This window comes from Nycticebus coucang, chromosome 12 (genome assembly GCF_027406575.1).
Source record: "Nycticebus coucang isolate mNycCou1 chromosome 12, mNycCou1.pri, whole genome shotgun sequence".
NCBI classification, from domain to species: domain Eukaryota; kingdom Metazoa; phylum Chordata; class Mammalia; order Primates; family Lorisidae; genus Nycticebus; species Nycticebus coucang.
Genome location: NC_069791.1, coordinates 108975421 through 108992579, shown reverse-complemented (window position 1 = coordinate 108992579; position 17159 = coordinate 108975421). Strand labels below are relative to the sequence as shown.

At 43.4% G+C, this 17159-nt stretch overlaps 1 protein-coding gene across 5 annotated transcripts in view; it reads left to right on the top strand.

Annotated features, from left to right (window-relative positions):
• Nucleotides 1-278: 278 nt before the first annotated feature.
• ZC3H7A (zinc finger CCCH-type containing 7A) overlaps nucleotides 279-17159 on the top strand; it is a 44872-nt gene continuing 27991 nt past the window's right edge. For 2 of the 5 annotated variants that reach the window (XM_053557179.1, XM_053557175.1), the window contains exons 1-4: nucleotides 279-415; nucleotides 12308-12409; nucleotides 13665-13704; nucleotides 15451-15648. In XM_053557179.1, coding sequence (XP_053413154.1) covers nucleotides 12342-12409; nucleotides 13665-13704; nucleotides 15451-15648 — 306 coding nt within the window. In that variant the 5' untranslated portion in view covers nucleotides 279-415; nucleotides 12308-12341. Of the gene's footprint in view, nucleotides 416-554; nucleotides 1012-1031; nucleotides 1253-5137; nucleotides 5241-12307; nucleotides 12410-13664; nucleotides 13705-15450; nucleotides 15649-17159 lie in introns of those variants that run through there. The other 3 variants (XM_053557176.1, XM_053557178.1, XM_053557177.1) reach the window with 3 other exon arrangements.

The window sequence follows — 17159 nt, the reverse complement described above, 5'->3', positions numbered from 1 at the left end:
GGCCTCGCTCCCACACCCAACCGCTGTGCTCTGTGCCCCGCGCTCCCGTTCGGGGACAAACCCCGACGCGGTGACCCGCAGCCCGCGCGCGCCCCGGCCCGCCCCGGTGTCCCCATTGGCTGCCGCGGAGGCCGCGCGCCCGCTCCGGGGCTGCGGATCCGACGGCTCCCGGTCACCGCCCCTGGCCCGACGTGACGCCGCCGCCCCCGGCCCTACGTCCGGCGCAGCCAATGGCGGCGTCTCCCGGGCACCGCGCGTGCGGCCTCCGGCCGGCAGAGGGCGCCGCCACGGGCGCCGCCGAGCCTGGCCGCCGCCGCCGCTCGCCGAGGGAGCGCTGCGAGCGAGCGCCCGGGCCTCACCGCCGCCGCCGTCGCCGCCTTCACGTCCCGCCGCCGGCCGGCGCGCCGTCCCGCAGGTAGGGCTGGGTGGGCGCCGCCGGGGGTGTCCGCGCGCCCGCGCAGCCCCTCCCTCGCCCCGCGCGCGCCGCCGCCGCCGCCTCGTGCTCGCGCGCGGTCGTTAAGGGCGGCGGGCGGGGGAGGGGCGGCGCGGGGCCCGGAGTCCGGCCGGGGCGCCCTCCGCTCCCGGACCGCCCCTGGCCTGACCCCCTTCTGCGTGCGATGCCTTTGGCCAAGCGTCTCCTCTTGGGCTGTTTCCCTGAAAGCAACCCCCACCCACATTATTGCTGTCTGTCCTGGCGATCGCGGGAGCCTGATTAAGGGTCTTGAGATTGGGGACCAGGAAGGATGCCCGCGGAGTGCCTGGCGCGTTAATTTTGGGCCAATCCCTCCCTTTTTGATTCTTAAAAATAATTTTTTCTTTAATCGTGCGCGGGGCGTCCTGCAGGGTGCGCGGCGAGGGTTTCCGGCGTTGGCGGCGGCGCCGGGCCTGCGGTGTCGGGTTTCTTTCTCCTCCACGCCCGTGAAGAATGAAGACCTGTCAGTTTCCATTAGCGTGATTTCCGGCTCAGGCCTGGTCACCGCAGGGGTGTGGTCAGCTGGCGGTCTGGGTTGGGTGAGTTGGTCAGGAGTTGGGGTCTTTCGGTCCGGAGAGGTGGCCCCCAGGCTCTGCGCTGCTCAGTGCGCTGGCCGCTGGCCACAGGGGACGACGGGGCCCTCGAAACGTGCCTGGAGCGGTCTCAGCCGGGCTCCCGGTTTGTAAAATACCCCCCTGATTTTAAAGACTTAGGACGAGAAAAGAAGAACGTGAAGGATCTCATTTCTAGTCTTTTACACTTCGAATACATGTTGAGATGGTAATGTTTTGGACATACTGAGTTAACTAAGATATATTGTTAAAATTAACCTCGCCAGTATCTTTTTACTTTTTATTTTTTTTTAAGTGTGGCTACTTGGAAATTTTAAAAGGCATATGTGGCTCGCATTATATTTCTATTGGATAGCACTTAACTAGAACTTCTGCAAGGGAGGGGTGCTGGGAGTCCTGTGCCATCTGCTTATCTTTTCTTCTCTGATGGCCTTAAGGCTGGAAAAAAGCCCACTGCTTCTTCTCACCCTGAGCGAACTGTTGAACTGAATTGCACGATGGGAGGGGGGTGTTTTACTTCCCAAATTAATTCAATTTAATGGACAGAATTTTTCCCTCTCTCTCTGCTATATGCGGAGGCTAGGAGTGGATGTATGAGGTTTAGCTCAGAATCAGATCATGAGTTATTGAGGCTGAATCTTAATCACTATTTGTGTGTGTGTTCTCCAGAAAGTCCGTTGATTTTTCTGCTATCCAGATGAACTGGAGAGTTCCTGCCTTCCTCCACGTTATTGTTGGCGGTTATATTCTGACTCTTTCCAGTCCTCAGACACTCTCAATTTCTTGCTAATAAGAATGGTGGTTTGTCAACCACGTTTCCCCACAATTCGTTTGGCTAATTTGTAAAGCCTGCCAATTTGGATGGGTTAAATCACCCTTATAAGTGAAAGAGTCAATTATGATAGAATCTCTCAACTCTAAGAAGGGAGAGAATAACTGTTGCGAAGTTTTGAGCTTTTCAATAAAGGAAGAAAGAAACAAAAGATGTCTGTATGTTGTTGCCATGGATACTCTAGAATGGGCTTTCTAGAGACCGCAGAGATCAGTGTGAGCAAACTTTTGTCCTCTAGATCATATCTTGAAGTGTTTGGTTTTGCTTCTTTTTTTTTTTTTAGTGAAAATACTTGTTCTTTAGAATCCTAGAATCAGAAGTGGAATTTGTTTTCTTTAGTGGGAGTTGTTTATAAATCAAGAAAAACTTTTAGAAAATTGTCTTAAGGAGGGGAGAAGTGGAACATTAATCCAGAAGTGTTAAAATTAATACATGATAATCTGTTTTAATTCATACAGATACATAAGGGTTATTAAATGAGGTGATTTTCATGAAATGTGTTTATCCTTACCAAGTTTTGTTCTAGCAAGAAATTTGCTTTTTATTTTGTTATGAGTTAGTAATGTATTGTTTAATACCACATATATTGTGAAGCTTCAGGAACCGTGTAATAGAACCAATAAAAGACAGAAAATTTCTGTTTCACAAATAGAAAGGTAAAAGCTTTGTATTTTATGAAAAGTCTTGAATTTGGAGCAGGACCTTAATCTGCCATGTTTGGTAAGAAGGTGAACATGTTAGGGTCAGGCATTAGCACTTGACGTGGTCAGGAAAACTTCATTGGTGGTCTTGGGTGCATCATGGTGGTGTGGATGTCCCTTGGCAAATTGTGTACTATGGAGATTTCACGTGGAACATTTTCTGTTGACTCCTCCAGTACAGAGTTTGTGGAAGAAACAAGATTCCCTGTTAACCATCCAGCAGGGCAGAGCACTCAGCGTACCTAATTTACAGAATCTGAAATCTAACAGCAGTTTCCAAGTGAATACTTCCTGTGGAGGGAAAACCCTGGCCAAAATATGAAATTATCCTTCCTGATGTTTTTGGCATAGCCTCTATTTTGGTGTTTTCGTTTTCAAAAGAGAAACTGTTTCATAAAGCATCCAAAGGGAGCTTCAATGTCACAAAGTAGCAGAATGTCTTTAATAACATTTTTACTAGCCCAGTTTGCAGCCTTCTGTGAGTTGCACTGTGCCTCCAGGCACATTGGTAAGTGTTGCAAGAACAGTCAGCTCGTATACTGTTGCAAGACAAGGTTGACAAAGAAGATACTTTAACTACTTTTTAATTATTGTTTTAAAGCCCTTACACAGGGAGGCTTGAGGATAGACTCAAACATAGGGTTGTAATTATAATTTTCCATTTGAAACATAGGAATACCGTTTTAGGCAGAAGTAGAAATGTTGTCCTGGGTGACCCCTGTATTCCATTCACTGGGACACTTTCTCTGGTCCTGTGTTAGTATCTTATGAGACTTTCCCTGGAATGGCATCCCAACTCTCCTTATGTCCAGTACATTCCTGTGAAAGCCCTCTGCTTTGTCTAGTGTTTTAAATGACATTCCTTGAGCATGTCGTTGCATGTACACCTGTGCACACACACATACATGCTTTTCTGTACCTCCTGAGTGGCTTTAAAGTACACACCTGTTTATCAGAACTGTACTTGTCTTTCAGAGCCTAGCCCAGAGCCACCCTAGACAGATGCTTGCTTTCCCTCCAGGGGTCATTGGCACTTAAGGTGCAGAATAATGAGGTGGGTACAACTCAGGCTTGGAGCTGGGCTGCCTGGCTTTGAAATCTAGCTCTGCCACTTCCTAGCTATATGATCCTGGGCTGGTTATGTCACTTACTTTGTTTCAGTTTCAGTTTCTTTATATTACTTATTCTTTTTTTTTTTTTTTTTGTCCGAGACAGAGTCTCAAGCTGTCACCCTGGATAGAGTGCTATGACATCATAGCTCACAGCAACCTCCAACTCTTGGGCTCAAGTGATCCTCTTGCTTTAGTTTTTCTATTTTTAGTAGAGACGGTGTCTCACTTTTGCTCAGGCTAGTCTCGAACTCGTGAGCTCAAGCTATTCACCGGCCTCCCAGAGTGCTAGGATTAGTGGCATGAGCCATCATGCCTGCCTGTAGAACCTGCTCTTAAAGTTATCCCGGGGACTCAATGACTTAATAGATGTAAAGCACTTAGAACAGGGCTGGCATTCAGTTAGAGTTTGTAGGCTACTGTTTGTATCTTAGTATCTTGTGATCACATTTCACTTACCTTAGTGTCTTCTGCTAATGGGAGCTAGTTTTTACAGTTATTGTGTAAGGTCAAAAGCTTATGGATTCGAATATGTTTATCTGGTTGCTAGCTTACTTTAGGCTAGTGAGTTCCACCTAACAGGCCCTAAGTCAATGCTTACGAAGATCCAAAGTACCTTTTGGCCTTACGTTACTTCCTGGTGAGTAACAAATTTAAAATCAGCTGACCCTAGAAAGATGATATTTGAGCATGCAAGAATTTAGTTAATTTAATGAGACTCCTATTTAAGTTTCGTGTTTTAAAATGTACTACTGTTCAAAGTGCTCCAACTTTCCCCCAGAGTTCCCTTTTATGTAAGAAGAGGCGATGAATGAAACTCATCATTGTATTACTTGAGGAGTCCCTTATGGTTTCCAGTTTTTGTCTCTGTTGCTTTCTCCAGCCGATTCCCACTGTATTGATTTACTCCCCAGCTTGTTGAAAGGTGGGACCCACTCTGTCCAGCAATGTTCTGCTGCTTTTTGTGACCAGTGTTACCAGGTTCAGATGCTTAGACCAATGAACTTTATATGAAGCATTGTCTTTACAACTTAAAAATAAAACTTTTGCTGTCAAAATAACAAAAGTCAAAAGATTGACATCAAGTTGGGAAAAAACTAATAACATCACAAAAGACTTCTTTCCTCAACGTATGAAAAGTTTTCATAAATAAGAAAAGCTCAACCTGAAAGAAAAATGAGCAAAGGATATGAACAAACCACAGAAAAACAAGTACAACTGAGTCTTAACTCTGAAAGATGCTCAGCCTTAGAAAGACTAAAACAAACCAGACCTCAGCACACTGTCATGTTGTTTCTTACCTCCCTAGTTAACAGAGATTAACATATTCGGTAATTCCGTGGTGAATGGCAAAACAGGAACCCTCATGCATTGTTAGTGGGTAGTATCACACTGTAAACTGTGGCAATAACTGGTAAAATAAATAAATGCATATGTCTTTTATCCTACAGAAATTTCTTAGAGATACTTACCCCCTGTGTACATGGTGAGCTTTAAAGATTGAGGTTGCTGTGAGCTGGGCTGACACCATGGCACTCTAGCCTGGACAACAGAGTGAGTCTCAAAAAAAAATTTGGAAACAACCAGCATGTTGGTCAGCAGAGCCCTGGCTCAATTATGGTACAATCTATCACAGAACACTATGTGAGGTCATGTGTATTGACCTCCAAGATTAGGGACTGTGTGAAAACAGTGAGGTACAGAACATGCTGGTAGTCCTGGTTTGTATATTAAAAAAAGCACATTTGCACAGACTACTTTTAACTTTTCATTTTGAAATAATTTAGACTCACAGGAAGTTGCAAAAGTAGTGCATAGAGTCCCATGACCCCTTCACTCCCCATTGCTCCAACAGTGCCATATAACTGTAGTTCAGTAGCACAGCCAGGACATCGACATTAGTATAATACCATTAACCAAACTACAGGCCTTACTGGGTTTCAGCAGGTGCACGTTCGTTTGTGTGTGTGTAGTTCTATGCAATTTTATCCCACACACAGATTCACTTGACCATTACCGTAATCAAGATAGAGAATTGTTGTACAGAATGTGCTTAACTGGGGGCAGCAGGGGGACTGGTGTGCTCTCACCTAACAGGAACAATGTAGGGGTATATGACACACCCTCCTGGGTAAAGGGCTCAACTACAACTTGGACTTTACCTAAAAAACACAAAGAACGTAACCTATTCGTTTGTACCCTCATTAATCTGAAGTTTAAAAAAGGAGAGACTGGTCACTATGTTGATTGCTCTCAGGGAGGGCACATGGGTGGCCAAGTGACAGGATTGGGAAGGAGACATTCCTTTTCACTGACATATTAAAATACTTTTTTAATAGTTTGGAATGTCTGTGAGACATCCAAGTGGAACTGTCAAATAGTCAGGAGGTAAGTCTGTATCTCCCTCAGAGCTCTGCTGGGGGTGGGTGTGGGAGCGGTCAGGGGGCTCTAGATGTGGGTATTTAACATTTGGTCATTGCAGGAGGATGTCTAGGGGAAATCTTGAAAGGGGTCTCATTGAAGCTGCAGGGGTCTCACAGTGGGAGGTCAGGACTGGCTGTAGCCTTAGCTTGTGAGGGGACAGAGTGGCCTCTGAGGCAGGGACTGACCTAGCCAGGGCTATGAAGTGGAAGTTGAAAGCAGAAGGCTTCAAGGAGTGAGTGGACCAGTCAGTTGCTGCTGAGTTTGAACGAAAGAAGTGCCCTTGAATTAACTTTGTAAAATTCTTCCTCACTTGAAAATTGAGTCTAGATTTTGAAAGGATGAAAAAACAACATAGTGTATTTTTTCAAAGTTTATTTATTTTATTGGCTGGGCACAGTGGCTCAGGCCTGTAATCCCAGCACTTGGAAGGCGAGGTAGGTGGATTGCCTGAGCTCACAGGTTAACACCAGCCTTAGACAGAATGAGATCCCATTTCTAAAAATAGCTGGGTGTTATGGCTGGCGCCTATAGTCCTAGCTACTCGGGAGGCTGAGGCAAGAGAAACACTTAAGCCCAGGAGTTTGAGGTTGCTGTGAGCTGTGATGCCACAGTCCTCTACCCAGGGCAACAGCTTTGGACTCTGTCTCAACAACAACAACAACAACAAAGTTTATTATTTATTTTATTAATTTTTTAATTTTTATTAATTTTATTAATTTTGTTGTTTGGCAGGCCTGGGCTGGATTCGAACCTGGTGCCTTAGCTGCTTGAGCTACAAAGCGCCACCTAGGAAAGAATTTTTTTTTTTTTTTGAGACTCACTTTATTGCCCTCAGTAGAGTGCTGTGGCATAATAGCTCACAGCAACCTCTATCTCCTAAGCTTAGATGATCCTTTTGCCTCAGCCTCCCAAGTAGCTGGGACTACAGGCGCCCACCACAACACCCGGCTATTTTTTTGTTGCAGTTCGGCCAGGGCTGGTTTTGAACCTGCCACCCTTGGTATATGGGGCTGGCGCCCTACTCCCTGAGCCACAGGTGCCACCCATTGGCCTGTATCTTGATAAGACACAGGTTACACAAGTTTGTTGAAACTCAACAGTAAGATCTGTGCATTTTACCTTAAAAAAAGGGCAATAAAACAAAAAACCTCTACACAAATATTGGGTAGTGTATACTGAAGTGTTTAGGAGTGAATTATAATTGGTATGTAACTCACCTTGAAATTTATCAAAATAGTAATAAGGTAGATTGATGGACTGAAGGAAAGGCGGCAGGTGGAAAAGGATGGGCAGATGCGATAAGTATCACAAAATATTAATCATATGGGGCAGTTAAAGTTTTTTAATTTTTGTTTTTGATACAGAGTCTCACTCTGTTGCCCAGGCTAGAGTACTGTGGTGTCAGCTCAGCTCTTACAACCTCAAACTCCTGGGTTCAAGTGATCTTCCTGCCTCAGCCTCCCGAGTAGTTGAGGCTACAGGCGCTCCCCACAGCACCTGTCTGATTTTAAAATTTTTAGTAGAAAATAGAAAATTTTTCTATTGCTCAGGCTGGTCTGGAGCTCTTGAGCCAAGGGATCTCCCTGCCTTGACCTTCCAGAGTGCTAGGGCAGTTAAAGTTTTTTAACTTTATCGTGCGTTTGAAATTTTTCAAAATAAAATTTGGGGAAGAATTTTTTTTTTTTAAGAGACAGAGTCTCACTTTGTCACCCTTGGTAGAGTGCAATGGTGTCACAGCTCACAGCAACCTCCAGCTCTTGGGCTTAGGTGATTCTCTTGCCTCAGCCTCCTGAGTAGCTGGGACCACAGGCGCCCACCACAATGCCCAGCTATTTTTTTGTTGCTGTTGTTGCAGTTTGGCTGGGGCTGGGTTTGAACCCACCACACTCGGTATATGGGGCCGGCACCCTACTCCCTGAGCCACAGGTGCTGCCCGGGAAGAATATTTAAAAAAAATACTGAATGTGGCTGAGTGCTGTGGCTCATGCCGGTCATTCTGGCTAAGCATTTTGGGCAGCTGAGGCAGGAGGGTCTTGTGAGTCCAGGACCTTGAGACCAGCCTAAGGAATACAGTGAGACCCTTTCTCTACAAAACAACAACAACAACAACAAAACCAAGAAAAATTAGGGAGGCCTAGTGGCACACATCTGTAGTCCTAGCTACTTGGGAGGCTGAGGCAGAAGGATCCTTGAGCCCAGGAGTTTGAGGTTTCATTGAGTTATGATGACTCAATGTACTGCAGCCCAGGTGAAAAAGTGAGACCCTCTCTCCAAAACAACAACAACAAAAAAAACCCCATGCTGAACGTAAAATGCTGTTATATTTGAATGCTGCCTCATACTATGTTGCCAAATCTTTACATATATAAAGGTGTATAAATTTTGTATATTATATGCATTAAAAACAACTTCACCTGGGCGATGCCCTTAGCTCAGTGGTTAGGGTGCCAGCCACATACAACGAGGCTGGCAGGTTCGAACCCAGCCAGGGCCAGCTAAACAACAATGACAACTGCAACAAAAAAATAGCCAGGCGTTGTGGCAGGTGCCTGTAGTGCCAGCTATTCGGGAGGCTGAGGCAAGAGAATCTCTTAAGGTCAAGAGTTTGAGTTTGCTGTGACCTGTGACACCATGGCATTTTACCAATGGTAACATAGTGAGACTCTGTCTCAAAAAAAAAAAAAATAATAAAATAAAATAATAACAACTGCATTTGACTGGGCACATTTACTCACACCAGTAATCCTAGTACTCTGGGAGGCTGAGGAGGATGGATTGCCTGAGCTCATGGGTTTGAAACCAGCCTGAGCCAAAGCAAGACCTGTCTCTAAAAAAGAGCTGGGCGTTGTGGCACCACCTGTAACCCCAGCTACTCAGGAGGCTAAGGCAAGAGAATCTCTTGAGCCTAAGATGTACAGTTGCTGTGAGCTATGATGTTATAGCACACTACAGAGGGTGACAAAGTGAGACTCTGTCTCAGAAACAAACAATCTGCGTTTTGGGGGGGGGGGTTTTGAGACAAGAGTCTCACTTTGTCACCTCATGTAGAGTACCATAGCACATAACTCACAGCAACTTCAGACTCCTGGACTCAAGCAATTCTCTTGCTTCAGCCTCCCGAGTAGCTGGGATTACAGCCACCTGCCACAACACCCAGCTATTTTTAGAGGCCAGAGTCTTGCTCTAGTTCAGGCTGGTCTCAAACTCAAACTTGCGAGCTCAGGCCATCCTCCAGCCTTGACCTCCCAGAGTGCTAGGATAACAGGCCTGAGCCACTGCGCCCGACCCAAAATCTGCATCTTATTTCTTCCTAATCACTTACTTGAGTTGTCAGCTTTTTGCCACATGCCCTCTGTCAGTGAGAGGTTGAGGTTCAAGGTTTTCTAGCACTTTCTGGGAAAATAGCTCTAAGGCTATTAACTTGGTGGATTATCATTACCCACGAGTCCTTTCTTAGCCAGCAGATTTATTTTTTGAGTCACCCTCAAACTAATTCCCCAGCTTGGCTAAGCAGAGTCTGAGAAAAAGGTATATTGTTCATTGAAGCCCTCAGCTTTCTACTGCTATGTTTCCCATGATTCCATCTGGTGCTATTTCAGGTATATGATAAGCATATATGACTACCCTCCCACACAATTTAAAAAAACAGAACAGAGTCATAATATGAACTCTTTTATACCTTTCCTCTTTTTTTTTTTTTTGGTTTTTGGCCGGGGCTGGGTTTGAACCCGCCACCTCCGGCATATGGGACCGGCACTCTACCCCTTGAGCCACAGGCGCCACCCACCTTTCCTCTTTTTATTCCCAACACAATATATTTAGCCATTAACTTTCTGATAGACATTGAGGTTTTTAAAAATCTTTTTCTTTTAAAAACAGTGCCTCCTTTAAATAATTTTGTACATTGAAGTATAAATTAAAAAAAAACATAATAAGGAAATGGTCTAATATGTATAAGTAGGTAGGAGAGGAGAATGAGCCCACACCCCCTTCATCCTGCTGGCATTATTAGCCATGTTTTAGGCACTCTGATTTCATTATCACCCATCCACATCCCTTTTGTCTAAACTATTTTATTTTATTTTATTTATTTATTTATTTATTTTTTGAGACAGAGCCTCAAGCTGTTTCCCTGGGTTGAGTGCTGTGGCATCACAGCTCACAGCAACCTCCAACTCCTGGGCTTAAGCGATTCTCTTGCCTCAACCTCCCAAGTAGCTGCGTCTATAGGCACCCACCACAATGCCCGGCTATTTTTTGGTTGTAATTGTCATTGTTGTTTGGCGGGCCTGGGCTGGATTCGAACCTGCCAGCTCTGGTGTATGTGGCTGGCACCTTAGCTACTTGAGCTACAGGCGCCAAGCCTGTCTAAACTATTTTAAAACTATTTTAAAAGCAAATTCCAGAAGTTTTGTTTTAGTGTCATTGACTTCTTAAACTTTTTATTTTGGAAAGTTTCAAAGACGTACAAAGTGGAGAGAACAGTATGAAGGATCCCCTGTACTTCCTACCCACTTCGAGTTAACATTCTGCTATTTCATCCCCACTTCCCACCCTGCCATTCCCTTTTTTATTTGCTGGACTATTTTAAAGCAAATTCCAGACATCATATCCTTTCCCATGTAAACACTTCAGTGAAGGAACAACTTCTAAGAGTAAGATAAAAACATTTAGAACTGCAGTATTTACGAGATGAAAGGGATTAGCACAAGTTGGTGATCTTTGGGGTATTCCAACCCACCCCTATACGGTGAAAAAGGTGGATTTAGAAATAAAACAAGAAATGGTAAGCAACAATGAAAGTAAAAAATTTCAGCTATGTACTTGAAACATGGGTAGAATTTCCCTGTCATCTAGGCCCAAATGCACGCTTTATGTCTTCGTTTTAGGTCTCAGTTGTTCTCAGCTGGGGGTGATGGTGACTCCCCTCCCAGACATCTAGCAGTGTCTGGAGATGTTTTTTGGTTGTCACAGCTTGGGGTTTGAGCAGGGTGTGGTGCTTGGGTATAGCTGGTAGAGGCCAGAGATGCATCTAGTGTCCTGCAGTGCATCGGACAGCCCCATAACAGGATTCTCTAGCCGAAATGCTGAGGCTGGGAAACCCTAGTTTAGGAGATGACATTGTATTACAGGTCTCTTCTTTGTGGTTCTCCTTGAACTTGGGAAACTGCTCAGGGAACATTGATCAGTGGGGGTGGGTGCCAGCAGGCTGTCATGTGTTGACATTTGCAAGTGTTATACTGAAGTTAAAACCTTAATATCCAGAAAATTTCAATTGAAAGAACTTTATTTAGATCATTATCGGCTGTATCAACAAGGATTATTTCAGAAGTTTAACAAAATATATGTAGGGTTTAGACTCAGCTTATAAGGAAGTCAACTTCCTTCAGAGGCAAGCAGGTGTGAAACCCGTTTTTTTCTGGAGAGCTCCCAGAGGCAAAACAAGACTGAGACCATTCCCGTGGCAGCTTATGTGTGTGTACAGACAGGGAAGAGACAAAACCTGTGCTGAAGGAGGGAGGAACGGAGAGGAAGAGAGAAATGACTTCCTCATGGAGACTCTGTAGGAAGGACATAAAAAATATGCGTGATTGTTCAGTCTCAGAGTGTGGAAACTGCATGCTTATGATGCACGTGACACCGGGGACCACAGAGATGGTTCACACAGGCTCCTTGTCCAGGACTCCAGAGTCAGGTCGAAGATTGACATGTCAATAACTGTGCAACAAAGCCTTGATTTTTTTTTTTTTTTTGTAGACACAGAGTCTTATTTTATCACCCTCTGTAGAGTGCTGTGACATCATGCAGCTCACAGCAACCTCCAACTGGGCTCCGGCGATTCTCCTGCCTCTGCTTCCCGAATAGCTGGGACTACAGGCACCCGCCACAATGCCCGGCTATTTTTTTGGTTGCAGCCGTCATTGTTTAGCAGGCCCAGGCTGGATTCGAACCCACCAGCTCAGGTGTATGTGGCTGGCGCCTTAGCTGCTTGAGCCACAGGCACTGAGCCCTGGCTATTTTTTTGTTACAGTTTGGCTGGGGCTGGGTTTGAGCCCGCCACCCTCGGTATATGGGGCCGGCACCCTACCCACTGAGCCACAGGAGCTGCCCAACAAAGCCTTGATTTATGGATGTTTTCATTGGACCCCCAGAGCTCTGGTGCCTTATGTAATTTTGTGTGTCTTCTTTCTTTCCAGATTGCTCATTTAGAAAGTGGATGTGCAGGATAACATGTCCAGTGTGTCTGAGGAGAGAAGAAAAAGGCAGCAGAACATTAAGGAAGGACTGCAGTTTATCCAGTAAGAGCTTAAGAATTCTTTTTTTTTTTTTGTAGAGACAGAGTCTCACTTTATGGCCCTCGGTAGAGTGCCGTGACCTCACACAGCTCACAGCAACCTCCAACTCCTGGGCTTAAGCAATTCTCTTGCCTCAGCCTCCGAGCAGCTGGGACTACAGGTGCCCGCCACAAGGCCCGGCTATTTTTTTTTTTTTTTTTTTTGGTTGCAGTTTGGCCGGGGCTGGGTTTGAACCCGCCACCCTCGGTATATGGGGCCAGCGCCTTACCGACTAAGCCACAGGAGCCGCCCGAGCTTAAGAATTCTTACCTTGTGCTCTTGCCCCATCGTAATTTTTTTTTCATGTGGCTATATGTTTTGCAGATATTAAGAATTCTTTTCTTGTTTGATAGATGTTAATTTGGGTTAGAAATTATGTATTTCTATTCTAGCAATGTTTTTTTTTTTTTCTAGCAATGTTTTATTTTCTTGTCCATTTTGAGCTTTTTTTTTGAGACAGTCTCACTCAATCACCCTGTGTTTAAGTTCTCTGGCATCATAGCTCACAGCTATGGGCTCAAGTGATCCTCTTGCCTCAGTCTCCTGAGTCGCTGGGACTACAGGCACCTGCCACAATGCTTGGCTGTATTTGAGCATTCTTATGTTCCGAAATGGATCTTACTGTTGCTAACTTTAAGGGCTAAGGTGTTTACTATCCCCCAAATGTTAGACTGAGGGATTTGAATTTGATCTTATAAGAACAGTTCTGATGAATGAAAAGTGGCTGAAAGTGAACATCTGCTGGCACAGAGGGCTTTTGCAATCAGACGTTTCTGTTAAGAAGCTCTGTCTAATTAGACTTCCTGAAGCATGTCAGTAACAAGACAGCCGTGGTTTGGGTGGACATGTCCGGGCAGAAGGGCCTCTTTGCTCCTTCCTGAGAAGGAGACATTCTCTTCTATGCTGCAGTAAATTGGATCAAATAGTGTTAGTGGTTCTGTACTATTTTTAACCTTCTTTGGCATTTAAAGAATTAGGCGTTCTTTTAATAGGAGTAGATTTGAAAAGAAAGAGTGTACTTAAGGAAATACAAGGAATAGTTTAGCTTTTTTTACGACTACAGTCGTCTGTAAATAATGGTAGTAAAAGAGAAGGAAGTCTTTGAAATGTGCTTTGAACTAGTGGCAAGCTAATGGAACCACAGATTTAAGATGACTTCTGGCTGAACGAGTCCTGATGGGAGCTTGATAATTACAATTCATGTGTTTCTTCTTCTCAGGTCACCGCTGTCATATCCAGGGACACAGGAACAATATGCGGTAATGACTCTGGGAAGGTCTGCTTGAAAGCTCTACAAGTGGCCTGTGAATTATAACCTGTAGCTGGGGCTGGTGAACTGTGGCTTTGTGGGCCAGATCTGGCCTGCTGCTTTTTTTTTTTTTTTTTTTAACAAATAAAGCTTTATTGGAACACAGCCATGTTCATTTGTTTATGTATTATCTGTGGCTGCTTTTGCTACATATGGTAGTTTTGACAGAGACCATATGACCTGCAAAGCCTAAAATATTTAGTATCTGGGCCTTTGTAGAAAGTTTGCCAGCCCTAATATGTAAGTTTTTGCATACTTGCATAACTGTCTTGTATTTTCTTTTCTCTGTTAGTGTGGTTTTGAATTAATTTATCTTTCGTTTGAACCCCTTGAAAATTTCTTTTAGCCTACCTCATGTCTTTGAAAATAAGTGAGACAGAATTTATTTAGAAGGATTCTTCTGTTTTTATTTAAAAGAAAAGTTCTGATAGCAGTAAAGTGGGGAATGGATAACAAGCAGGAAGAACTAGTGATGAATCTGCTGGTTAGGAACAGAAGTTAGGCCCTGTTCTTTGGGTCTTGCACTACAGACTCTTCTTTGCTGACGGTTGGTTCACCTGTGGCCTATTGTTTTACTCTGAGGGTTTCAATGCTCCCAAATGTCATTTTATTTCTGCCTCTCTCCCTCCTCCCCTTTCTTTCAGTCTCTCTGTTGTTCTCTCCCTGCTCCTCTCCAAATAGTTGTAGAATCATGAAGTATTAGAGCTGGAAGTCAACTGGAACAATTGTTTCATTTTGTGCTTATGGAACTGGGGTCCAAAGATGTTAAGTGACATGTCACAAGTCACATCATTCATTAATTGATCTATCTAGTTTTCTTTAATAATTTAGAGTAGAGATGAGTTCATAAAATGAGACAAAGTGAGATGAGTTATTTATCTGATCTTGTGATGGGAAAATATGGTAGAAATCATGATGGAAAATTAAGAACTTTTGTACATGCTAAAGAATACATATACTTGGGTGGCGCCCGGGGCTCAAAGGAGTAGGGCGCCAGCCCCGTATATAGGAGGTAGCAGGTTCAAACCTGGCCCCAGCCAAAAACTGTAAAAAAAAAAAAAAAAAATACATATACTTACTTGGTAAGAAAAAGGTTTCATTCCTCCTGCCCCCAAATCAGTAAAGGAGCCAAGCAAACAGTTTATAAAAGAAATACAAATAGCCTGTAAAAAGGTAGAAAAGTTCAGTTTCACTGGTAAAGATGTGGAAGTAAAAAAGGATACAGTTTTTCACCTAGAAATTGTTAGAAATTTTACATATAGGCACATACGCATGTGCACACACCCACACTACCCCTGTGTGAGGGTTCTGTGATACAAACCATGAGAAGTATTTATCATTATTATCTTTTTTGGGAGGCAATTTGGAAAGATTGGATAAAAGCCATAATTGTTCATTCTCTTTGATTTAGAGCTTCCACTGGCTTTTATTTTAGGTGCAGAATTGGAGATGTGAACAAATACTAGATATTTTGCTACATTTTTCTTAATAATGAGAAATTGAATTTTCTCTTGAAAAAGCAAGAAGGTAAAATGCCTTGAGATAGCAGTGACTTGGACTGCATTTCACAATTTCTTACAGTAGTGCTGCTGTTCCGTCAGATTGTTCTCTGTCAAGTTTTAGGTATAAAAATTAAAATTTACTTTTACCATACCTTATTCTATAAGGGGCTTCAAATAGTAACTTTGTTTTTTAGGTATATTTGCGTGCTCTTGTGAGAAATCTTTTTAATGAAGGAAATGATGTTTATCGGGAATGTGATTGGAATAGCTCAATAAGCCAGTACACAGAAGCTTTGAATATAGCTGATTATGCAAAGTCTGAAGAAATTTTAATTCCTAAAGAAATAATTGAAAAACTACATATAAATCGTATTGCCTGCTATTCCAATATGGTGAGTTGTGATCTTTAAATTAATGTTCTAGAGCAAAAATATTTTTTTCAGTGACTTGATACATGAAAAGTCAATTTCCTAATTTTATTTATTTATTTATTTATTTGAGACAGAGTCTTACTTTGTTGCCCTCGGTAGAGTGCCTTAGCATCATAGCTCACAGCAACCTCAAACTCTAAGGCTCAAACGATTCTCTTGCCTTAGCCTCCTGAGTAGCTGGGACTACAGATGCCTGCCACAACTCCCAGCTGTTTTGTTTATTTTTTGTTTTATTTTATTTATTTATTTATTGTTTTTCAAGACAAAGTCTCACTGTGTTGCCCTCAGTAGAGTGCTGTGGCATCACAGGTCACAGCAACCTCTAACTCTTGGGCTTAAGCAATTCTCTTGCCTCAGCCTCCCAAGTAGTTGGGACTACAGGTGCCTGCCACAGTGCCCAGCTATTTTTTATTGCGGTTGTCATAGTTGTTTTAGCTGGCCTGGGCCAGGTTCGAACCCACCAACCTCAGTGTTATGTGGCTGGCGCCGTAACCACTGTGCTATGGGCACTGAGCCCTCATTTCAGTTTTTAATAAAGGCATAATTGGGCAGCACCTGTGGCTTAAAGGAGTAGGGCACCAGCCCCATATACCGGAGGTAGTGGGTTCAAACCTGGCCCTGGCCAAAAACTGCAATAAATAAATAAATAAAGGCATAATTAACTCCTTTTAGAGTGGCCCAAGGCTTTGAAATATTAGCTTTGGACAAATGTTTAGGGATTTTATTTACTTAGATTTTTCTGGAAACTATGGCTCATTCTATTGCCCAAGCTAGAGTGCCATGGTATCAGCCTAGCTCATAGCAATCTCACACTCCTGGCCTCAAGCAGTTCTCCTGTCTCAGCCTCTTGAGTAGCTGGGACTACAGGTGCCTGCCACCATGCCCAGCTAGGTTTTTTATTTTTAGTAGAGACAGGATCTCACTGTTGCTCAGCCTGGTCTCGAACTTATGAGTTCAAGGGATCCTCCTACCTTGGCTTCTCAGAGTGTTAGGATTACAGAAGTGAGCCACTGTGCCTGGTCATGTTTAGGGATTTTAAAAATAATTTATTTCTTAGTTACTGGTCCTTGAAGATTCCTATTTGAGTATGGTTTTGAAGGTATGTATGCTTATAAAAGTCAGCCTTGGAAAATGTAGGTTTTCAAAGATCAGTGTATCTGTCAGGTGTCCATGTGGAGTAGTTCACTGCTTAGACAAGATTCATTGGGAGTTTTTTTTTTTTTTTAGCATAAAACAGTTAATTACTTTCAAAGGAATTAGCATACTTTTCATATTTTTAAACTTAAATAATATTTTGAAGTGCTTATGATTTTGACTATGGACATTCAGTAAAATGTAACTAGGAGTTTTTTTCCCCTCCAAACCTACTTGACAATGAATTTAAGAAATATATCTCTATTGTCTCCTAGTTCATTTTTTTTTTTTTAAATTAACCATTTCAGTATTTATTTTTTATTTTTATTTTTTTGCAG